This window comes from Leopardus geoffroyi, chromosome A1 (genome assembly GCF_018350155.1).
Source record: "Leopardus geoffroyi isolate Oge1 chromosome A1, O.geoffroyi_Oge1_pat1.0, whole genome shotgun sequence".
In the NCBI taxonomy this organism is placed as follows: Eukaryota; Metazoa; Chordata; class Mammalia; order Carnivora; family Felidae; genus Leopardus; species Leopardus geoffroyi.
This window is the reverse complement of record NC_059326.1, coordinates 11,544,089-11,569,426: the sequence shown is the minus strand read 5'-3', so window position 1 is coordinate 11,569,426 and position 25,338 is coordinate 11,544,089. Positions and strand designations below refer to the sequence as shown.

Sequence of the window (25,338 nt, the reverse complement as noted above, 5' to 3'; positions counted from 1 at the left end):
TTGCAAAACAGAGATAATTTTCATCCCATGGGTTGTGGTAAAGATTAAATGAGTTAATACAGATACACTAAGCAACTGTTAGCTACTTGAGATTTAGTCATCAGTCAGTATTACAGACCTTACAGCTTAATTTGCGTGTACGGTGATTTAAAGAGTTAAGCTGAGCTTAGAAACACCCCTAACTGTATAGAATAGTCCTTCTAGCAAAAGGACAGAGGCAAAACAGAGGCAAAACACTATTTTCTATCACATGCACTTGCAATGCTAAAAATGAAAGCACCTGTTTGTCAAATGTAACCCCAAAGAAGGTTCCATTCTGGCTTTGATAAACAAGATATAATTTCCAGATAACCTATACTTACAGGAGCCACTTAACAATAAACTACACTTTCTAGTCAAGTTTAATTCCATTTCACCAAGTTTACCACATGCACACCAGAATATAGTATTGACTGCATACATAATACTCATAAAATTCCTTCAATTAACTTACCGAAAGTTTATTTCCTAGGCCAAGGTCTGTTTGAATGGTGTGTGGCTCTGAAGCATAGTCTTTCGTCGGGGTGGACACCTTGAGACTGTTTGCATTAAGTATATGCACAAGTTTGTTTTCTGCATCGTTGCAAAACGTATCAACATTCTAAGAAAATAAATTGGAAAAGCTGTTTTGTAAAATGAAAATACACATTTTCATGTTTTCAGAAAATGTTACCTTTAAAATTAGAAATAAAAGATTCAGGGGCGCCTGGGTGGCGCAGTCGGTTAAGCGTCCGACTTCAGCCAGGTCACGATCTCGCAGTCCGTGAGATCGAGCCCCGCGTCAGGCTCTGGGCTGATGGCTCGGAGCCTGGAGCCTGTTTCCGATTCTGTGTCTCCCTCTCTCTCTGCCCCTCCCCCGTTCATGCTCTGTCTCTCTCTGTCCCAAAAATAAATAAACGTTGAAAAAAAAAAATTAAAAAAAAAAAAAAAAAGAAATAAAAGATTCAGACCAGAAAAAAAGAATGACACATCTAAAATTTGAAAGCAACTGTCAAACAATATACCAGTGTAAAAATGCAAAGCCAACATGTTGGAGGGAGGGAGGGAGTGTGTGTACGTCAGGGAAGGAAAGAGACGGGAGAGATCTTGGCCACCAGCCAGTTTAATTACAAGGTATTCCATGGTACTGGATTAGGAGCTGGAAGACGGGGGCTCAAGTTCCAGCTCTATTTCCTACCTAATAGCTGTAAATCACCTAACATCTATAGAGTATGCCCTGGGTTAGTAGTAAAATGAGACAACTGCCTCACGTCTGTTCTAAGAACGGAAACAATGTATAGGTTACGCCACATAAAACTGTTGGTTCAGAAGTTACAACTGGTCGAATACCAGCAGGTTTATATAATTTAACCTAATTCATGAGAGTATTTTGTAGAAGTTAAAAATGCTATGTAAATAACAGTTGTCTCTGAACAATCCTTGAATAAAACCTGGGAGAAATCCTGGGATGTTTTTCATCTGTATGGAGGCCAAATCGTGAATATAATTCCCACTCCACCCCCAATTTAGAAACCAGATCAATTAGGGTGTTATTCTTCACTATAATATATATTGAATCTTTAGGTAAAATATTACACAAACTTCCTTTATACAGCTGGCTACTCTGATGCTTTTAAAATATAACTTTATTTATATATATATTTTGAACAACACACATTTCAGATATCAAACTAACAGCCTTATCTTGAAGATTCTTTACTAGTTAGCAATTTATAAAACCCAAAATTTTATTGGGAGGCAGCATTGCACAGTGGTTAACAGGTGGGGCTATGCAGGGGCACTTGGGTGGCGCAGTCAGTTAAGCATCTGACTTCAGTTCAGGTCATATCTTGTGGTTTGTGAGTTTGAGCCCCGTCTCGGGCTCCGTGCTGATAGCTCAGATCCTAGAGCCTGCTAAGGATTCTGTGTCTCCCTCTCGCTCCGCCCCTCCCTCCCTCCATCTCTCTCTCTCAAAAAAAAAAAAAAAAAAAAAAAGTTGGGGCTGTGCACTCAGAGAGCTTAAGTATGAATCTTGCTTCTAACAACTTGGCTGTGTGACTTAATCTCGCTGTTTTTCATCAATAAAATGGAAAAACAGTTCCCCACCTCATAGGACTGGTGGAAGAACTGAATGCGACAGGCTATGAACAAGGCCTGACATACAGCAAGCACTCTAAACCTGTAGCTAATAATTATTACTTGCTAGATGTATAAATTTAAGCATAAAATGTATACATTACCCAGGGAAAATAATTTCAGTATTCTCCTATTTGAGATTATTTCAAATCAAGGACAGACATAAACTATAAAATACTAGATAGGGAGTTCAAAACGTGAATTTGGAATCTGCCGGTTATTAACTAATGATACTGCTATGAACCATGGGTAACTCATTCTTGTTGCCCACATGACCTGAAGCTCTGAGCATCCTCCTCAGGATTTCTCCTCACTCAATCCCCTTCAAGTCACTTTCTCCCAGCTGTTGTCCCCCCATCTCCTCAGGCTCCTGAGCAATTCATCTTTGAGGAACCCTCATCTCACATTATTTCCCGACTATCCAATTTTCATAGAAGCCACCATTTCCTTGATATTTGACCATCAAAATAAGAAAATACCAAAATGCGTGGTAATGCCCAAAGTAATTTTACCTCAATACTATTTTTCATTTTGTGGAATGTCTCTTGAAAATGGCCCTCCTTTGGACTGGCAGAAAACCTGGAAAAATCTCCAGCAAATAAAGTAGGAATTCCTGATTTAGATTCTGGTCGCCACTGGAGGTTGCTAGCAGCAATTAATGTATGAGGTTTAACAATGTCTTCATTAAGATCGGTCCAGACCTTGATTGCCAATAAATTATGGCATTCATCTGACAAATAGACCAAAGGAGCAAAACCTAAGATGAAACAAAACAAAACAAAAAATTCCACTTCATTACATATGTGAGGTAAATTTTAAAAAATTCAAGGAAGTTCTAATATGCCTATTTGTTTTGGTATGCTAATAGTAAAACAGACCAAAATAAATTTAGAGAAAGCTCAGAATTTCCAAAATAACCTGCTGTTTATGGTGTTAAAATTTCAGTGTTAATATGACAACATATTCTGTTACTGAGGCCATGGGGAAGCAGGTATACTCATACATTGCTGGTGGGAATACAAATTTGTGCAACCCTCTGGAGAAAAAACTGGCAGAACCCAGCAAAATGACACACAGTTACCTTTCCACCCAGCAACCCCACTTTTAGTACTCAATTCTGAAGATGTACTTCCAATAATAGATATATATGAACAAGATTCATGAAAACACTCTGTACAAGGTTACTCACTGAAGCACAGGAGAGCGGTAGGGACAAACACTGGCACATTCATACAATTTTGTACTATGCAGCTGTACAAAAGAATGAGGAAGTGCTCTGTAAACAAACGGTCCAAGATCTTTGGGGAGAAGCAAAAGCTGTTTTAACAGGGAAGTTTATAGCAATACAGGCCTACTTCAAGAAATAAGAAAAATCCCTAATAAACAACCTAAACTTACACCCAAAGGAAACAGAAAAAGAACAAACAAAATCCAAAGCTAGTAGAAGGAAAGAAATTATAAAGATTAGAGCAGAAATAAATGAGACAAAAAAAAAAAAAAAAAAAAAAGATCAATGAAACCAGAAGCTAGATCTTTGAAAAGATAAACAAAATTGGTAAACCAGACCAAAGCCAGACTCCTCAAGAAAAAGAGGGCTCAAACAAAATCACAAATGAAGGAGGAGAAATAATAAAAATACAAAGATCACATTATGAAAAAGTATATGCCAACAAGTTGGACAATCTAGGAGAAATGCATAAATTCTTAGAAACATGTAACCTCCCAAAACTGAATCAGGAAGAAACAGAAAATTTGAACAGACTGATTACTAGCAATGAAAATGAATCAGTAATCAAACAATTCCCAATAAACAAAAGCCCAGGACCAGATGGCTTCACAGGTGAATTCACAGGTGAACATTTAAGTAACAGTGAATACCTATTCTTCTCAAACTAGTTCAAAAAACAGAAGAGGAAGGAAGACTCCCAAATACACTCTATGAGTACAGCATTATCCTGATATCAAAACCAGATAGACACTTGAAAACAAACTACACGCCAATATGCCTGATGAACAAATCCTCAACAAAACATTAGGAAACTGAATCCAACAATACATTAAAAAAACCATTCACCACAATCAAAGGGGTTTCATTCCCAGGATACAAGAGTGGTTCAATATTTGCAAATTAATCACCACAATACATTACATCAAGAAGAGAAAGGATAAAAAATATGATCATCTCAACAGAAGCAGAAAAAGGATCTGACAAAGTACAATATCCATTCATGATGAGAATCCTCAACAAAGCAGGGTTAGAGGGAACATATGAAAAACCCAACATCATACTCAGTGGTAAAAAACTGAGAGCTTTCCCCCTAAAATCAGGAACAAGACAAAGATGTCCACTCTCACCATTTTTATTCAACACAGTACTAGATATCCTAGCTGTAGCAATTAGACAAAAAAGAAAAACACGAAAAGGGAACCAAATTGGTAAGAAAGAAATTAAACTTTCACTCTTTGCAGATGACATGACACTATATAGAAAACCATAAGGACTCCATCAAAAAAACTACTAGAACTGATCCATGAATTCATTCAAGTTTCAGGATACAAAATGAATGCACAGAAATCTATAGTGTTTCTATTTACTAATAACTAGCAGAAAGAGAAATTAAGAAAATCCCATTTACAATTGCACTAAAAATAGAATATCTAGGAAGTAAAAAGAAATAAAGAATGAGATAGCTTGCTATGAACTGATACTGTTAAGTGAAAAAAGAAAAGCACGCACACGCACAAAAATTAAAGTTTGTTACTCTTCATATAAGAAGTTGATATAAGAAATTGTACATGTATCTGTCCACTTGTGGAGAACAAATACAGGAAGGATAAAGCAGAAACTACAGACACAGGACGTGGGTAGAAAGCAGGGGAGAAACAGCACTGGGGTGGAAGGAATGAAAAGTGATGCTTCCCTTGGTATGTCTTTGTGCAGCTGATTCTTAGAACCACAGTGTTTCACACATGCTTCACCTATCCCACCAACAAACAAGCCCAACCACAGAGGGGGAAATCCACAATAGAATATACACACATACTTCCTGGCTCCTTCTGTCTGATAGGGCCTAGAAGCAATGATGCTTGTGCAGTAATGAGTGTATCTAGCCATCAGGTCATGGCTATAAACACAGTTTTCTCAAAAAAAAAAAAAAAAAAAAAAAAAAAGTGATCCAGGGTTTCTTTGAGAAGTAGTTGGTCCAACTTGATTGGGGCAAGGAACATATAAGATGAACCTGGAACATCTTGTAATGCCGAAAAGAGGTGCTCGCAAAATTACAGGAGTCAACCTGAAAAAACTCCTAGTGGCCCAAACGGAAACAATCTAAACAACAAAATAATGCAGGTATTGAATTGTAACCCACAGACTAAAATACATATTCATTCGTCCATACTGATATAAATCAAATAAGAAAGTAAATTTGGGGAAAAGGGGCAGCTCTTCCTTATAGTAGAGCTCCAATAAATGGAGAATGAAAGAAGAAAGAAAAAAAAGGAAATCATTAGGCAAACACTACAGTAAAAACTGCTGCAAACAAAATCAGCTGATAGATGCTAAAATTAATTGGTGAAAGTTTGAGGTGAAATTGGACTTGCATAGTCTCAAGGAATCTCCTTTAAGGTTAAGGTTGCAGACCTCAAGGCTGCCGCTCCCAGTAACAAGCAATATCAGCATCGTTAAACCCTTGATGGGGAGGCGGACAGACACAACACTGTTTCTGTGGCACTTTTGCCAAACATGTATAACCTTATTCCAATCACGAGAAAACATCAGACAAACCCAAGTTGAGGAAAATGCTACAACATGATCAGTCTATTCAAGAGAGTCAAGATTGGGAAAAACGGGAGAAGACTGGGGAGGGGCCCCTGGTGGCTCAGTCGGTTGACCGTCGGACTTTGGCTCAGGTCATGATCTCGCGGTCCGTGAGCTCGAGCCCCGCGTCGGGCTCTGTGCTGACAGCTCAGAGCCTGGAGCCTGTTTCGGATTCTGTGTCTCCCCCTCTCTCTACCCCTCCCCCACTCATGCTCTCTCTCTCTGTCAAAAGTAAATAAACATAAAAAAAAAAAAATAACCAAGAGAAGACTGGGGAACTGTTAAAGACAAGAGGAGACTCGGGAGAAATGATGATTACACGAAAGTGGGATCCTGGAACAGAAGAAGTAAAACAGCATAAATCTACACTTAAATCTACACTGCAGGTAATAATATTATGCCAATGTTAACTTCCTGATTCTAATAATGGTACCATGGTCACACAAGATGCTGACATTAGGGGAAGCTGGGGGAGGAATAATTGTAAAGTCTGCATTAGTTTTGCAACTTTTCTGAAGGCCTGAAATTATTCAAAATAAAAAGTGAAAAAATTTCAATGCCAAAAATGGGAAGAGACAGGACTGAGGCACTCACCATTTAATCTAACGATTTAGAATTTCTTGTCTCTGTTACTTTAAGAATTATGTTTCCCTTATAAATGATAGGAACCCAAAGAATTGCCATTCTCAGATAATGATTTGTTTGTCCTGTTGCAAATGATGGTTATTCCTTTCACTGTTTTCAATTTTATAAGTAGATTCATTTAATGGATTGTAATCCTAAATATTAAATACTGCTTTTAGAGAAATTATGTTTCCCAAGTATGTTCAATTTTCTAATTTGGGAATTTGCCTCTAATTATATTCAAAATGATTACAGCCCTTCTCTCAAATGTGCTTCTTTAAACTATGTTTTCCCCCCAATTTTAAAAGCAATACTTGTTTACTGAAAAACATTTAGAAAATGCAAAATATGAAAATAAGCTTCCAGGATAGCTCCCTCATTTCATTTTTTCCTCAGTACAGGTTTCGCACCTAGATCAAATTATATACACTGAAAAAAAATAGAAAATTTTCTGTAATTACCACACATCTCGTACAAATGGTAACAACTGGAAGAATTTTTTTTCAAGTAACACTTTTAGAATGTTGGCACTGAAAAAATCAAGAAAATAAAAGGATAAGAGGGAGATTATTCTGCAGGTTTGCAGTCTGGGATTGTTCTGAACTCACGCAGAATCCACTGTTCCCTTTAAATTCTTTTTTGAAAGTTTCACTGAAAGGCTACAGCACACAGCAGTATGTGAGGCCACTTCACAAATTCTCGCCAAGAGACAGGCCAGCTGCAGAATCCCCACCAGACCGGGACTGCTGTACCTCTGCAGCAACGGCACTGCAGGGCTCCCCCCTCTGCCAAGCGCTGCACGGCTCCCTGAGCGCCCCCACCCCCCCAGCTCCCCTCTCTGCCCAGAGGCAGCTGCTGCTTCCCCACAGGTGCTGCTCCTGAGTGCACTTTCCAATACATCTGCATGAAAATCTCAGTCTGTTTCCTGGGAAACTGACCTAAGAAGTGATCTCGTTTAATTAATTCATCGGATGCCACAGTGTTTGTAATATAGTAACACAACAGATTGAACACACAGTAGTCCCTACTTCAAGCCCAACTCTCAGATGGTTGGATTTGGTTTGGCTTTGTTAGCTGAAGCAGAAGAAGAACACATAGGCATTAGAGCCTGAAAGTATGGGTTCCAATCGTTTACATAATTGTGACCTTGGGCAGGTTATTTAACATCTCTGAGCTCCGGTCTCCCCATCTGTACAGAGGGATGATAACAGCAAATGAACAGCATTACTACGAGCACTTTATGTATATATGTGAAGTTTTCAACAATTACCCACTCCCCCGCCCCATTTTGTTAGAAGTAGGGACAGAAAGAAACTAAAACTGAGTCCCTGTCCTTGAAGAGATCACAGTATCATTGGTGGGGAGGAGGTTCAGAAACGTGGACACAGGATCATGGGCCACGTGACGGATGCTGAAGCAACCCAACGCGCTAAACGCTGCAGAAACTGAGGAAGGAAGATCTAAGCTGGCATAAGCACCCAGCTGGGGAGGAACATTATTCAGCTGGGCTGAATAGCGAATGACAACGGTTCTCCAACTCCTTTAGACAGGAGGACAAAGGGCATTGTTAGTAAGGTGTATTTTTTAAAGGTTGAAAGTGTTAAATGTTATATATAATGCATCAGGCACATGAAGTGGCATAGTTTAGCTGAGGTGTGTGGGGTGGTGGTTTGAGGCAGCTGAAGAGTTTTTCAGGCCTATGAAGGAGTGTGGGTTTCATTTTGTAAGGGACAGGAGCCACTGAAGATTTTAAGCCAGGAACCATCATCAGTAGATTTGAGTGTTAGATAAGTACTACTTCGGGTTTAAGGTGGCACTTCGAAACGTTCGAAGAGAATTTTTTCCTCTAACATTTAACATCAAACTAAATAAAAAAAAAAAAAGAAATGTTCACTAAAAACCCAAATGAGGAATATTCTGATGTAAAATTTAAAAACTGGTGATGAAAGAAAGAAACGAGAGTGTGGATGGGCCAGGCACAGAAGGGCTCAGCTTCTAATCTCCTTCCCCAAACTGGTGAAAATTTGAGAATTCTATTACCTGTAAACCCGAAGAAAAGCAAATGGAATGGGCATCTTACCTTTTTCCTCTTCTGATCGCAAATAATGAACATGGCTGCAGGGGAAAAGCAGACGACCAGGACTGACAGAAGTGAACATTCCAGGGTGTTGGTGGGTTGAACTGTGTTCCCCACTCAAGATGTTGGAGTCCTGATCCCCAGTACCTGTGAGCATGACCTTATTTGGAAACAAGGTCTTTGCAGACGTAATCAAGTTAAGATGCAGTCGTGACGATCAATGTCCTTATACAAAGGGGAAGTTTGGACACAGACACGCACACAGAGAGAAAGTCACGTGAAGATGAAGGCAGAGATCGTGGTGGTGCACCTCTAAGCCACGGAGCAGTAAAGATTGCCAGCAAACCAGCGGGTGCGGGGAGCAAGGCGCTGAACACGTCTCCCTCACAGCCTCAGAAGGCACCAACTCTGCCAACACCTTGCTTTCGGACTTCTGGTCTGCAGAACTGAGACAGTAAATTTTGGTTGTTTGCGCTCCCCCAGTTTGTGGTACTTAGTTATGGCAGCAATGCAAATTAATCACAGGGGACTCACGGAACCAGGAAAAATGATGAAGAACAGAGCTAGTATCTCCCAGAGATGGGCAATATATAGTGGAAAGAAACTCAAGTTCGCAGCCATTACTCAGTAACTAAGAGGGGGAAAAATGGTCTTGGACACGGTAGAAAGTCAAGAACCACTGGGTCCTGGCAGGTCTCCACACGTTTTCCTCCCGTGCACCTCACCTCCTCACCGCTATCTGCCCTGGGGCCATGAGAAGTGATCTCAGGTAAGTCTCCACAAGCAGCCAGGCTCCCGGGTCCTGCCGTATTTCCCATCTCCGGAAAGTTTCATACACTACCTCCTTTCGCACCGTCTCCTACCTCTCCCTGTCGCCTGGAACATCTTCACTGGACAAGTCCTCACTACCCTCAACCATTCCTTAAGTGCTGTCTTTACCGGCCTGCTGTAACTGAGACCTGGCTCTTCTCCTCTGAGGCCACTGCTGCCCCCTGCAGACCTCTTGTGCTACAGGACGTCAGGCTGGGGTAGTTGTCTCCCCTGCTCTTGGCTCGCTGCTGCTCCCTACCTCTAAAAACATTCACCCCCGTTATTGGACCTTTCTAGTCAGTCTACACGATCTCATCAGGATGCTAGTAGCACTTGCACTGGAAAACACAGACATTCTCAGACATTCTCTTGATCCCAATTCTCCTTCTTGTGAGTGCTCCATTTCCCTTCGGTGCTTGAAGCATGACCTTATAATGCCTGTGTCCACTGTGCGCGTGCCTCTCCTTCCACTCCCCTGCCCACCTTACCATCAGACTGGCTCCTCCTGGGGCTCAAGTCAGCAGCCCCTTCCTGGCCCTCGCCTCCCTGTCTCAGCTATCAAATGCCATCCGAGACCGAATCAGTCCCCTCTCTCTGGAACTCTTCCCTCTGGGCTCTCAGCGCAGCTCACTCCCTAAGTATTCCTCCCACTCCTCAGGCTGCTCCTCTTGTTTCTTTTACTGGTTCCTTTACATCTTCCTGCTTCTAAGCGTCAGAGTGTCCGAGCTACCTCTCTAGCTACTCCCACACCCACTGACCTCATCCAGTCTCACAGCTTTAAACGGCACCTGTACGTTGATGATGTCCCAGTTTATATCTTCAGCCCAGACCACTTCCCCAGACTCCTGCATACCCAACTGTCAGGTAGAAATTTGTTTAGACTAAGCATCTAAAACTTAACTGACCAAACTGAGCTCTTCACCCTTCCCACACACATCTCTTTTTCTTGTTCTCTTTCCCTCTCAGTAAATGACAGCTCTCTCTTCTCATGTGCTCAGACCAAACACCTTGGCACTGAACTCCTTGACTCCTCTCTTTACTTCACACTGTCCCTCTCCTTCAAAATACAATCAGAATCTCACCCATGGAATTTAAACAACGACAATAACAACAACAATAAACAAGAAAAAAAAAAATCAAACACATAGAAAAAGAGACCAGATTCCCTGGTTGGGAAATAAATGTGCCCTCTGTGTTGGAGGCAGACATGATCTCCATCCTTCCAAGATTTTTTTTGCTATATAAGCATTCTTGAAGTGAGAGTCTGAGACAATGGCTGCTACAAAATGTGTAGGAACATCACAGAGAATAACCTTCCAACACAGGGAACTAATGGGACACAGGGAAAATAGCTAGCTAGCAAGGTGGTAGGTACATTTTAATCCAACCATGCTAATAATCACATTAAAGTTGATCAGATTAAACAAACCAGTTAAAAGACCAGAGACCCTCACACTGGATAAGAAAGCAAGATCCAAGTGGGCTGTCTTCCAGAAACCCAATTTAAATATAAAGATGTTGACAGGTTAAAAATACCAGGTGGGAAAAGATGTACCATACAAATAAGTACTAACCATACAAAAGTTGGAGCGGCCACACTAAATAAACAAAGTTGGCTTTAGAACAAGAGACATTATTTGGGATAATGAGGGATATTGCAGAGAAGCGGGAGGTGGAGGTTTGAGTGCTCAATAAACTATAGAGGGAAGTTATAATTATTTACCCAGTAACCTTTCAAATGCTACAAAACATTCCTAGCAACTTCTTTAAAATTAAATAGCACAGAATAGGATGTAGGTTCTTTCCCTGTAATACTGTAGAATTGCTGTTCACGAAGAATTGAGGTTAACACAGGCCTACTTTCAAATCGCTAGTCACTAAATTTGCTGATTTGTAACTGCAATTAATCTTAAGGAAGACAAATTTTAAAAGGTAACATTTTCCAAAAGCATTCATAAAAAGCTACAATTAAAAATACACCGTGGAGCAAAGGAAACAATCAGCAAAACTAAAAGGCAGCCGACAGAATGGGAGAAGATATTTGCAAACAACATACCAGATAAAGGGCTAGTATCCAACATCTATAAAGAACTTACCAAACTCAACACCCAATAAACAAATAATCTAGTGAAGAAATGGGCAAAAGACATGAATACACACCTCTCCAAAGAAGACATCTAGATGGCCAACCAGCACATGAAGAAATGCTCAACTTCACTCCTCATCAGGGAAATAGAAATCAAAACCACAATAAGATACCACCTCACACCTGTAAGTGGCAAACATTAACAACTCAGGTAACAACAGATGTTGGTGAGGATGGGGAGAAAGAGGATCTCTTTGGCACTGCTGGTGGGAATGCAAACTGGTGCAACCACTCTGGAAAACAGTATGGAGGTTCCTCAAAAAATTAAAAATAGAACTACCCTACAACCCAGCAATTGCACTACTAGGCATTTATCCAAGGGATACAGGTGTGCTGTTTTGAAGGGGCGCATGCACCCCCATGTTTATAGCAGCACTATCGACAATAGCCAAAGTGTGGAAAGAGTCCAAATGTCCATCGATGGATGAATGGATAAAGAAGATGTGGTAAACACACACACACACACACACACACACACACACACACACACACACACACACACACTGGAGTATTACTCGGCAATCAAAAAGAATGAAATCTGGCCATTTACAACTACGTGATGGAACTAGAGGGTATTACAGTAAGCGAAGTCAGTCAGAGAGAGACAAATATCACAGGACTGCACTTATATGATGACTTTAAGACACAGAACAGATGAACACAATGGAAGGGAAGCAAAAATAATATAAAAACAGGGAGGGGGACAAAACATACGAGACTTAAATATGGAGAACAAACAGAGGGTTCCTGGAAAGGGTGTGGGAGGGGGGATGGGCTAAATGGGTAAGGGGAATTAAGGAATCTACTCCTTAAATCATTGTTGCACTATATGCTAACTTGGATGTACATTAACAAAAATAAACAAGAAAAAAAAAATAAAAAAAAATACACTGTGGATTACCTATTTTTTTCACAACAGAAACTACAAATCCTATTAAGTCCACCTCAGAACAAGGTGGCTGGAAGTCTGGATCCAATAGTTTGTTAAAGTAAAGGGGCTCCCTCGGCTGATAAACTTGGAATAGGAGTTCATCTGAAGCCTACAAGAAAAAAAAATCAGCATATGTAGATTCTCTAAACTGATATGCATTAATCAAAATTAAAAAATTATAATGAAAAGTTTGTACCGGTAGTTGTTGATACTGAGTTTTCTTTGTTGCTGTCAGCTGTATGTGAGCTCTTTCAGATTTACTTTTAGATTGTGATGTTGCAAGATGATAGATTCTGTATCTTTTTCCCTCTGTTAACAGGGAATATAAATCTGATGATGGACGCCAGATACTCAATGTAACTAGATAAAGAGGAAAAAGACATAATACAAGAACTGATAATCATTAAAATTCTTATAAAACAAATATGGTAACAACAAAGATCCAAGGATTATATCATTATCTTGTGGGCACTGGTAGCCCACTTTTGCTCCTGATACATGTTGACTTTATACTTTAGCATTTGAAGTCATTTTGTTAATAAATAGTACCTGAACTTAAAAAAATTGACATACTGACCTGAATCTTTTTCTTTTTTCCCATAGCTTATGATACGCATCTTCCACACAGTTGTAACATCCCTTGGTAACATCTGTTCTCCTTGCTCAGCAGATTCCATAGCCTTCCTGAATTCCAGCTGGATCTGTGCTTGCTTCTTATCATTCAACATCTGTCTGTGATTATTCAAAGCTCTTATCTGCTCTTCACTGAAATAAGCCTATGATCATTTAATTTATTAAGGCAAATTTTATTAGAATAAAAGGCAAACAAAACAAAAAACCTCACCCACTGTAAATGAACCTCTTTATTTATTTTGTAATGTTTATTTATTTTTGAGAGGGAGAGAGGCAGAGCGTGAGTGGGGGAGAGGCACAAAGAGAGAGAGACAGACACACACACACACACACACACACACACACACACACACACACACACACACACAGAGTTCGAAGCAGGCCCTAGGCTCTGAGCTGTCAGCACAGAGCCCGATGCAGGATTCGAACTCACGGACCATGTGAGATCATGACCTGAGCTGAAGTTGGATGCTTAACTGACTGAGCCACCAGGCGACCCATGAATCTCTTTAAATGGGGATAAAATACGACAGAACTGAGTTCACTTTAATAATACGACAATATAAAAATTGAGATTAATGTACTTAGCTTATCACATAACAAATATTTGCAGGTGCCTTAGACTGTTCACCTATCTTTGTGACAAATTTCCCCAGGGCCAAAATAACCCCCTACTCATAAATGTACCATAATAATCATAACTGTCATCAACATTACAAATGGCTGACATCTGAATGCTCCCTATATTTGAGGAATGGATCTGTGTGTGATAAATGTATTAATTCATTTAATCCTTACAGTAACCCTGTGGAGGTAGGCACTGTATTGTTTGCATGTTATGGATGATGAAACTGATGCAGAGAGAATGAATCACTTGCAGGGCATACAGGGAGAGGCAGTTCAAGAGCTCCCATTCTTACCCCGCCGCAGTACAATTTTATTAACTCTCTGGAATAGCAGATATGACTGAAAACAGACATGTGCTACAAGCACTTCTCTCTGCCTCCACACTTCTTTCCCAGTCATTTTAGCACATTGCTGTCTGTATCTCTTCGGATGCTTACTCAGTATAACAAAAATGAATGAACAAAAAATAAAATCAAATGAAACAGGAAATAGAATCCCAACAAAGAGCACACTAGATAGCTGCTGCCTCACACGTGTTAATATCCACAGTGGGAAGGGAAACTACGGAATCTCCGTGCCCTGAAAAGGTCTTTCTAAATATGAAGAGTGTTTAAACACGATTAAAAAAACCAAACTGTGATTCCAAAGTCTTCCAACACTCAACACTGTCACTGAAAACAAACCCTTTTGACGAGGTCTCTTAGAAATGGATGGCTATCTTTCCCTCCAAGAATTGCATTAACAACTTTATCTAAGTGAAAGCTCCAGAATCATATACTCTTAGGATCTAGTGATCAAGCCACTCACAGGTTTTTCCCTTGACACTCCTCACAGGGTGAATCTCAGTTGTAACATTTGGTAATATGAAGGAATTCTATTCAGAAGAGCACTTCTCTCCTAACGGAGTGCTGTTTATTTCGTAGTCCTACTAGTTAAGAAAGTTAAGGCTATCAACCAGATTTATTGCCATCAAATAAACGAGATTAATCAATAAACAACAGTTTTCTTAAAACTTCCCCTCCTATCTAGCCAACTAATCCCAGAATTTGCATTAACTAGATACCCAGGTGTCTAAAAACTTAGGAGGCAGCTTACCTTAATAAATGATGTTCTGATAATAGTAACTAACACTGATAATGGAACTTTATAACAGTACATTTTTGCATTTATTATCTAATTTGATCCCCAACTTATTTTATGCCCATTTTATAGCTATTTTATGCCCAGTTGTCTAATAAATGGCATAGCCATGAATCTAACACAATTTAGTGCTTCTGACACTTTTCCACCAAAATATTCTTAGAGGATTATCAAATAAACTCTAGGTAGGATCTGAGAAGCAGGTGAGAACATGGCAACTGAGACACTGCTTTGAAGATACTTGTTTTATCTGAAAAGTAAACAAGTTTTGCCTGTATTTGAAGCCACGTTTATTTAATACATAAAATTATTTAAAGGGTGCTTGGGTGGCTCAGTTGGTGAAGCGTTCGACTTCAGCTCAGGTCATGACCTCACAGTTCGTGAGTTGGAGCCCCCACGTCGGGCTCTGTGCTGATAGCTCAGAGCCTGGAGCCTGCTTCACATCCCGTGTCTCCCTCTCTCTATCCCTCCTCCGCCACTCTCAAAAATAAATAGACGTTAAAAAAAATTATTTAATCCCTCTGTCCTCCATTTGGTATAGAACTGAAATGCACTGGTTTGGCACATCACTGAGCACTCCAGAGATGCACACATCATCTCTGAGAAACACCAATTCAATACAGCACCTCCTGTAATGGCCAGAAGACCGACAGCAGCTTCCCACCTTAAAGGATTAAGGTTAAGTAAGACTCGCTGTGCGCCCGCTTACTCTCTCACCTCAAGGGAAGCCGGGTCTGGTGCGTTCTTCACTGCTTCATAAAGCTCTGCACCATCTTGCAGAGCACAGACTTGCTGTCTTGTTAATGCACGTAATGGTACACATTGTTTCGTTATATTTTCTAGGAATAAAGCATCACTAATTAGCTGACCCACAAATTTTTAAGAACACTGAAAATTGGAGAAATAAGCAAAAAGTACCCAAAGAAGGGAGGCTAAAAAGCAAAACACAATTTATCTGCCACAAGTTTTCTAGGAAAATGTGAAACTAGTGTACTCACGCCTGGTTTAAAAAATTGTCACACAGAGAGTTTAGAGTCAAATTTGTAAATTAAGTAAATGATTTCATGACTCATTTAATCATGAAAACAGCATGAGCTGGTGAATCAAAAATGAACAGTTCAATTTTTCCACAGATTTATATAGAAAATGAAGTTGAAAATCATGAAAAAATGCAGAACATAAAATTTTCAGCCATAAAAATAGATAAAAAAACAAATTATCATGTCCTTTATGTAAAAAATACTATGATATATTAAAATTGATGCCAGGGAAACAAGATCTAGCTCCAGATGTAATAACATGACAACCAACAACCACAACAACAAAAATGCAAAAGTTATATAAAGTAGATAAGGACAATGAAGAAAGAAAATGATGAATAGCTTAGGGAAAATAATTGTTATTTGAGTGTTTATCTTTCTTGTGTATTCAATATATATGACATATAACAATGTGTAAATTTAAGGCTTATGTGTTGTTTTGATGGAATTATATAGTTAATATGATTGCCATTGTATTGATATTTACCACAGCACAGTAGTACAATATTGTCTATATTCATTATACTGTGCATTGGATCACCACAGCTTATTTACTGCTCATTGTTAAGTTTTATCCTTAAACACCATCAATTTTACCCTCCTACCCCCTCATTCCCTGGTAACCACCATTTTACTATAGTTTTGTAAGTCTGACTTTGTTATATTCCACATATAAGCGGTACCATACAGTATTTGTCTGAGGTAAAAGAATTTGGCAGTTTCTTCCCTTGTTGCTATTGTTTCTCTAGGGCCAAAAAAGGGGCACTATAAATATTTTGGTACTGAAGCTTAAGAGGACGTTTACTTAAGACTACTGAAAAGTGAGGGGCGCCTGGGTGGCCCAGTCAGTTAAGCTTCTGACTTTGGCTCAGGTCATGATCTCATGGTTTGTGGGTTCAAGCTCTGTGTCAGGCTCTGTGCTGACAGCTCAGAGCCTGGAGTCTGCTTCAGATTCTGTGTCTCCCTCTCTCTATCCCTCCCCTGCTCATGCTCTATCTCTCTCTGCTTCTCAAAAACAAATAAACGTTAAAATTTTTTTTTGTAACAAAAACAAGACTTCTGAAAAGCGCTGTGGTTATATGTTTTATTGCCTAAGACAATTACAAGTATCTAAAAGCTCAGTGTGTTGAATAATGAGGTGATAATTTGGGGTCAGTTCAATGTTTATCTGTATATCTAGATAATACTTTTATTTTTATTTTTTAAGTTTATTTATTTATTATTTGAGAGAGTGTACACACACACAAGCATGCAGGGGAGGGGCAGACAGAGAGGGAGAGAGAGAATCCCAAGCAAGGTCCATGGTGTCAGCGTAGAGCCCCTCACGGGGCTTGAAGCCACAAACTGTGAGATCATGACCTGAGCCAAAAGCAAGAGTTGGACGCTTAACTGACTGAACCACCAGGTGCCCCTATGTAGTATTTTTTTAAAAAACTTAAAAAGTCAGATCTAGAATAGGAAAAAGAAGTCTATTACTCAAAGACAATTCACCCAATTACAAAAGTTAAATCAGAGAAGTCTCTAAAACGTCTAATTAAAAGAAAACAAAACTTGTCCTATTTAAAACAACTTATAGTATACAACCCATCTTACCGTCATGCTTTTCAAATTCTGCTTGAATTTTATTGAATAAGACTTCTAGTTTCTTTTGTTGGGCCTCTGCATATTTTGTCGCCTCCCTTTCTTCCTCTCTTTCATTGCGAAATATGCATAATCCAGATGGAGTCTTCTCCATCCACTGTAATGATGTGTGAAACAAAAGTACATGGTAGGAACGGATCATTCAAATTAATTGTCCCCCCAAAAAGAAATACATAGTGAACGTCAAAAATGTACCATACCTGTATGGGGTATGTTCTTTGAATAACTACATCAACACAACCAACGTTTCCTCCATCACTAAAAAGTGATGACAAGGGGAGAGGGAAAGGTCTAGGATCAGGAAAGAATCCAAGTTTGGCATACCAGCAAGCAGGCCGAGTACTATTCGCAGATATCTGGAAAAATTAATGGACAAATCAACTTCTAAGTTTATATCCAACTCTATTTCAGATTTTATAACATTTTCATTAATTCTTCCATTCATTCAAACATATTCACTTTTAAAAGTCCCATGAAGAAAAGACAGTACAAAAATTATACAAAAGTGAAAACACTTTCAAAATATAGTCTCTCAAAAAATTGTTTATGCTGTTATAGTCTTAATGTAAATATTAGTATTAGAAAATTAATAAAAGAGACTCCAAATTAAACATGATGGATTAAAATGTACTATTTACCTAGGTTCCCTCAAAAATCCTACAAGGATAAAGAGAACTGGAGACAGGAGGACAATGGATGAGACACTGGCAAAATTTTGGAAGCTAAAAGCCTACTGGACACCTGCCTGGTGGTAAGTAACGAAGCAGCCCGAGAAATGTTAATAAAAATAGCAAACATTCATAAAACACTTATCATGGTGCCTGGATAGTGTTAAGTACCTTATGTCTATTTACAGTTAATCCTTACAACAATCCTTACTCCCATTCCATACTCCTGCTTCATTCTTATTCCCATTTTACAGATGACAAAACTGAAGTATAACCTGCCCAACATTACTCAGCTGGCAAACTTGTATGGAGCCAATATGGAAGAAGATAATTTAGGGAAATCACTTAGAATTTGGAGGCAACAGGTACCTCTGGAGGAAGGAGCGTGAGGTGCAGCCGAAAACAGAAAGAATGGTTGAGATTTTGTATATAGTTAAGACCTCAGATTTCATTTCCTAACCCGAGAAGCCCGGTGACTGTCCTTCTCTCACACCAAGAAGAACCCAGGACAATTTACTTTCTCGACAAGCTGAATTATACATATCCTGGGCTCTGGAACACAAGGCAGAGACAGCTGGGGTGAGGGTGAGATTCTATACTGAAAACAAAAAATGCAATGAAAATCCTTATGCTGAAAATGAGTCTATTGGTTTTCTTATTCTGTTCAGCTCTCAGACCAGTGACTGATATTTGAGGGTCTCCTAATGAAAACACAAGCCCTGTCTTATCACGCTACAAGTTGACAAAGCCCACCTCACACAGAGGTTCTGATCAGCTCATTAGTGCCCCACTCTTGAAGAGGAAAGAACAGCTGACAATTACCAGTTGAAGGAATTCTCCAACATGAGACCCAAACAAACAAAAAAGAGACATTATAGGGGAAAAAATGCAGTGAGCAGAAAAAACTAAGATAAAACACAATATTAATAGCTTGAGAAACATGAGAAGATGTTGGATCTATGAAACAAGAATGGGATGTAATAAAAAAAGAAACATTCAGGGAATAATGAAGGGCTCTTGAAAACGGAAAATTATGCCAATAGGCACAAATTCACTTTAGGGATTAGAAAATTAGAACTAGAAAGTAGGAGGAACAAAGACAATAAAATAGAATATAGGAGAAAAGATGAGAAAAATCAGAAGACCAATCCGAGAGGCCTACTGCTCAAATATTAGTTCAGGAAAATTGGTAAGGAAAAAATGGAGGAGGAAGAAATTATCAAAGAACTACTTCAAGAAAATGTCCTAGAACTCAATGATTGTACCCAAATGATGATTTTAAAAGACAGGCCAATACCAAAGTACCTTACTGTGAAATTTCCAGATACTGCAGACAAATGATCTTCAAACAGATCTTAGAAACAGATAAGACAGTGAAGGACTGAGAGTAAGAATAGCACAGAACTGAGCAGAAACTACACCAGAAGCAAGAAGATAATAGAGAAAATGTCTTCAAAATTCTGAAGAAGCTATTTCCAATTCAAATTCTATATTCAGTCATCTTACAAGAAGATCAAAGAAGAAGCTACATGCTCCCTCTGTGAAGAAGTCTGTGGGGGTTGGTTATGTGCCCTCAGAGCTAGAGAATAAATCCATATAGATGTGAAATCCAGAAAACAGGGCTTCCAGCACAGAAAGAGGTAAAAATAATTTCCAGGATGGTAACAGGTCAGCATACATAGAAGATAACCACTTCAGAATGAAAGAGTGTAGAGAGGTCCCAGAGGTCTCCAAGAAAAAGAAATGGAATTGATAAAGGTATTGTAACAGACTGATATGGTTTTTAATTATGTCTCTTGTATGGGCATGAGTTGGTGATAAGGACACAAAATTAAAAATACACACATGCACACACAACAGCAAGACAGTTAACTCCAGGAAAGCAGTAAGTTGTATAGAAAATGTAGTTAGTATATTACATGCTGAGCTGCAAAAATATTTTTCAGTCATTATAAACAGTGAATAGAGACTTCACTCCTCAACCTCAGAGCAGGAAGCTAATAGTTAATGTCTAAACAGAAGGAGAAAAGACGACATCACAATACAAAGAAAAGAAAGTGCCAAAGGGATTCAAAGTCGTTGCCTCTGGGGAGCACTGAATGGAGGTTAGGCAGGATGGCATCAATGACTGCTTTGGGGGGGGTGGGGGTGGGTGGTCATAAGCCTTATGTTATATGAGTTTTGAAATTATGCACATGTACTGATTTGATATAAACAAAACACTGAAAGCCACTGCAACTTTGATATCCTAAACAACAGAAGCCTGTTTCAGCTTGATTTCTAAAAGCAACACAATGACAAAGTATCTCTTTACCTTAAAACTGTTTAAGTCACTTATAAAATGACTTCCAGAATACAACAGAAGTAAACTATTTATAAGATTATCTCATAAGTGAATCTGTGCAATATTAGTAATTTCTCATATCAGTATTGTAGACTATTCAATATGACAAAGTCCTATTGTGTAGGCTAAAGTTTACATGGAGATGAAAGATATGGTTTATGTTTTTTTTTTTTTTTAAGTTTACTTATTTTGAGAGAGAGTGAGAGTGAGTGTGTGCAGGGGAGGGGCAGAGAGAGAGAGAGGGAGAGACAGAATCCCAAACAGGCTCCAAGTTGTGAGCACAGAGCCCAATGTGGGTCTCAAAGCCACAAACTGTGAGATCGTGACTTGAGCAGAAACCAAGAGTCAGATGCTTAACTGACTGAGCCAACCCGGTGCTCCAGAAGCGTACATTTTATTATTATATATTTAAGAATCACTGAAACCAAATTCTCTAATCACACTGGAATATAGGTCTAATGGAGTAATCAGGGTGGAAGCAGAACGGTACTATGAGAACAAGATGGCACCAAGGGCTATAGGTACCCATAGCACAAAATCAAATCTGGTACATATTTGTACCTATGGTACATATTTGTACATAGGTACATATTTGCTCCTGCATTATTTTAGCTTGATAAATATCTCTGGATTTCCCAAAAACAGCACAAAAAAATTTAACAGTCTCAGAAATTTGCCACTTATATTAAGATTACCAGTACGTTTTCAAGAAATGGAGCATCTTTCACAGGCATAATTTTAAAATTTAGAATGTAAAAACCTCCCTAGAATGTAACTGAATCAGTTACTGATTTTTACCAAGAGTGTGCATTAATTTAATTTACCTTTAACATAAGAGATTCTGGGGCTTCGAGTGGTGTGCAGGCATCGGGGGAGCCCGCCAGTTCTGCTCCATGAATAATGATCTTATGACCCACGGTCAGTCTACCCTTCTTCACGAGAGCTAAGAGGGGAGGATCTAGCTGGGCCTTAATGGCATACCATCCATCTGTAAGCTCAACAATGCCCACATTTTTGGTACCCACACCACTAGTTTTACTGCTGGAGGTTTCAGATAGATCTGTGCTTGATGAAATTGTTTCAGAAATGCAGAGAACAAGTGTTTTTGCAGCGGTATCATCCCTTTCCATGATCTTTTTTATAGCTGATCTTTTGCTTCTATCAATTTCCATATCGTATCTAAAAATAAAAGTAAAAATGAATATTTTAGGAATTTTGAGTCTAGATTTTTATTTTTAAAAAGTCACCGTGGGGCGCCTGGGTGGCGCAGTCGGTTAAGTGTCCGACTTCAGCCAGGTCACGATCTCGCGGTCCGTGAGTTCGAGCCCCGCGTCGGGCTCTGGGCTGATGGCTCAGAGCCTGGAGCCTGTTTCCGATTCTGTGTCTCCCTCTCTCTCTGCCCCTCCCCTGTTCATGCTCTGTCTCTCTCTGTCCCAAAAATAAATAAACGTTGGGAAAAAAAAAAAAAAAAAAAAAGTCACCGAATAATGGAGAATAAAAATTAAGTATCTTAACTGAAGAACTATTGAGACAGAATTTAAAATTTGACAGCCAGCAATACAGTAAGTTTTATACTGTTAAAATATGAATTAAATATTAAAATGCCCCAAATGCAAAAATGCTATATTAGCAATCCCCAAATAAAGGATCAAATTAGTAATTCATATTCTTTTCATATGCCAAGAGTTTAAGGGGGAGGGGTGGGGGAAGAGGGAAGGGAGATGCATGAATGTGTGATTTCTCCTAAGGGGACTGGAGCGTGACAAGAGAACTACCGTGTACAAGTGAGAACAGCAGTGTGGGATGGCAACTGTCACTGACAAGCGATCATGTACCTCTATGACCTAGAAGTCACGGACTGCACAGAAGTCTGAACCTGATCACAGTATGTGATTGTGTAACATAATGCATTATACTTGCCTGTATTTTAGTTGAAGCAACACCCTTTCTGGGCTTAGGCATCTATTAGCAAATTCCTTAGGAAAGGCAAATTCCATAGCTGCCAGTTTCCATATAATCCATCTGTAGTGATTATAGACCCAAATTCTAGAAATGAGGTTTGGATCAACACCTGGGGTGTCACACAGAGCCCTGAACAAATAAAGGTAGAACAATATAAAAAAAACCAAAAAACAAAAAACCACATAAGATGATACTGAATTCAATAACCATGACTATTCTTTGCACAAATACTAACGCTAATGTACAAAATCATTCAATAAAAGTTTTTGAGTTAGTGTATAGTAAGTAATACAGTGTAGACAGTGATTTAACATGTATCAAAATATACTAATAAAATTCACTTTGCATATTAGTCAATACAATAATTTCAACTGGAAATGAGACCCATAATTTAAAATAATTCTATTTTAGATCATTTTTCTTCAAAGAGATTGTTTTTAGAAATCATCTAAGAATATCCTTCTCTAGCCCAGGTGCTTTTTAAAGATCTTCCTCTCTCTGCTCAACTCTCTAACCCTTCTTCCTTTCTCATTCCCACTTTGAGTACTAGGGAAACAAGTAATAAAGAAAACTTCCAGAAGCTTCCACTCCCACACCAGCATCTGGAACCTTACACTTCACCATCTCCTGCCATTTGTATACTAGCTCCCACCTTTTCTTGCCTAGTCAAGGACACTGATCCAGAAAATGCCTCCTCTCTTCCCCTGATAGGGAGATTTCTTTCTTTTCTACTGAACAATTTCTATCAGTTTAAAAAAAAAACAGTTTTTTTCTACCTTAAACACAACAAAACTAACACTCTTTGCTCCTCCTTCCTTCTCCAGATACTGCCTCTTTCAATTTACTCAATTATTTTCATTAAGACTAATAGTGACCTCTACATAGATAAATCCACGGTCAATTCTCAGTCCTCATCTTCCTTTACTTAGCAGTAACTGACACCTGGTCATTCTTGATTCCCTGAAGCTCTGTCCTCACTTGGCTTGCAACACACCACAGTCTTTGGCATTTATTTCTAACTTTCGGGTTGCTCTTTCTCGGTCTTTCTTTTATGGCTCTGAAGTTCCATCTATATGCTGACAACTATGAAATTGATGTATTTTGCTCATACTTCGCCTATAAACTCCAGACTTTCATATCCAACTACCTACTCAACATCTCCACTTGGATGTCTACTAATATCCCAAGCTTCAAATGTCCCAACTGGATACCCCATTTCTTTTCCATCTTTGCTCTTCTCAATTCTCAGGACATGATAACTGCACCCTTCCAGCTTCCGGTGCTAAAATCTTTGGAGCTATTTTTCCTTTGTTTCTCTCACTTTCCTCAACCAATCCGTGAGCAAATCCTGATGGTGCCACCTTCAAAACATACCCAGAATCCAGCTGCTTTCCACCAACTCCACTGCTACCTCCTTCGCCCAAGTAGCCACGTCTCACCTGGATCACCTCAATAGTTTCCTAAGTGGTCTGTTTCCAGCATTGTCCTTCCCTAATCTAATTAATCTAATCCCCACAAACAGCCAGAGTCATCCTTTCAAAATTAAAGCAGATCATGTCACCCCTCTGCTTTAAACATTCTTATTATTTACTCAGGGCAAAAAAGGTTACTCAGAGTTAAAGCCAAGATTTTTACCAAGGTTTATAAGGCCCCATCTCTCTATTTCATCTGTTACTACTCCTCTCCTGCCCATTCTATTCCAGCTACACTCACTTTCCTCCTGTTCCTCAAATAAGCAGATCTTGCTTACAGCCAACGATGCTTTCCTCACATGGTCTTATGCTCATTCCCTTGACCTCCTTCAGGACACTGATTAAATGTCTGAGACTCAGTGAAGCCTCTTAACTACTTAGCCTATTTTATTATTATTATTATTATTTTTTTCAACATTTATATTTATTTTTGGGACAGAGAGAGACAGAGCATGAACGGGGGAGGGGCAGAGAGAGAGGGAGACACAGAATCAGAAACAGGATCCAGGCTCTGAGCCATCAGCCCAGAGCCCGACGCGGGGCTCGAACTCACGGACCGCGAGATCGTGACCTGGCTGAAGTCGGCGCTTAACCGACTGCGCCACCCAGGCGCCCCTAGCCTATTTTATTTTTATTAAAAAAAAGTTTCTGTTTCATTTTATTTTATTCTTAGAGAGTGAAAGAGTGCATGAATGGGGAGGCATAGGGAGGGAGAGGGAGAGAGAGAAAATGAATCTTAAATAATCTCCACGCGCAGTGCAGAGCCTGACATGGGGCTCAATCCCATGACTCTGGGATCATGACCTGAGCCAAAATCAAAGGTCAGACACTCAACTGACTGAGCCACCCATGCGCCTCTTAGCCTATTCTAAAATTACACCTTTCTTCACCTGATTCTCCCTATACCCTTTCCAGCTTTATCTTCATAGTATTCATCACCTCCTAATATACTACACAATTTACTTGTTTCTTTTTAAAATTTTCTCTCCCCACTCCAGATCCCTCTACTATAACGTAGAACTTATTAGGGCAGAGATTTTGTTTTCTTTTATTATTCTGAATACCCAGAAGAGTTATCTGGTACATAGTAGGTCCTCGATAAATATTTGTTGGATGACCAAAAAAGACAACTTGAGCTCCAACAGTCAATGTTATGAACCATGTTCTTCTGATTACAGGGTAATTACTCTTAACCACCATACTATGTAGCTTCCTTAATACAAGAAAATAATATAACTATTTATTATACTTT

General features: G+C 39.2%; 1 protein-coding gene across 6 annotated transcripts in view; it reads right to left on the bottom strand.

The window, feature by feature from the left end:
- BRCA2 (BRCA2 DNA repair associated) overlaps positions 1 to 25,338 on the bottom strand; it is a 61,602-nt gene that overhangs the window by 2,076 nt on the left and 34,188 nt on the right. For 4 of the 6 annotated variants that reach the window (XM_045473337.1, XM_045473420.1, XM_045473427.1 and 1 more), the window contains exons 17-26: positions 22,573 to 22,743; positions 21,477 to 21,831; positions 17,841 to 17,996; positions 17,593 to 17,737; positions 15,677 to 15,798; positions 13,137 to 13,335; positions 12,756 to 12,919; positions 12,530 to 12,668; positions 2,667 to 2,911; positions 494 to 640 (exon numbers count right to left, since the gene is read on the bottom strand). In XM_045473337.1, the coding sequence (XP_045329293.1) occupies positions 494 to 640; positions 2,667 to 2,911; positions 12,530 to 12,668; positions 12,756 to 12,919; positions 13,137 to 13,335; positions 15,677 to 15,798; positions 17,593 to 17,737; positions 17,841 to 17,996; positions 21,477 to 21,831; positions 22,573 to 22,743 (1,843 nt within the window). Of the gene's footprint in view, positions 1 to 493; positions 641 to 2,666; positions 2,912 to 12,529; positions 12,669 to 12,755; positions 12,920 to 13,136; positions 13,336 to 15,676; positions 15,799 to 17,592; positions 17,738 to 17,840; positions 17,997 to 21,476; positions 21,832 to 22,572; positions 22,744 to 25,338 lie in introns of those variants that run through there. The other 2 variants (XM_045473432.1, XR_006711354.1) reach the window with 2 other exon arrangements.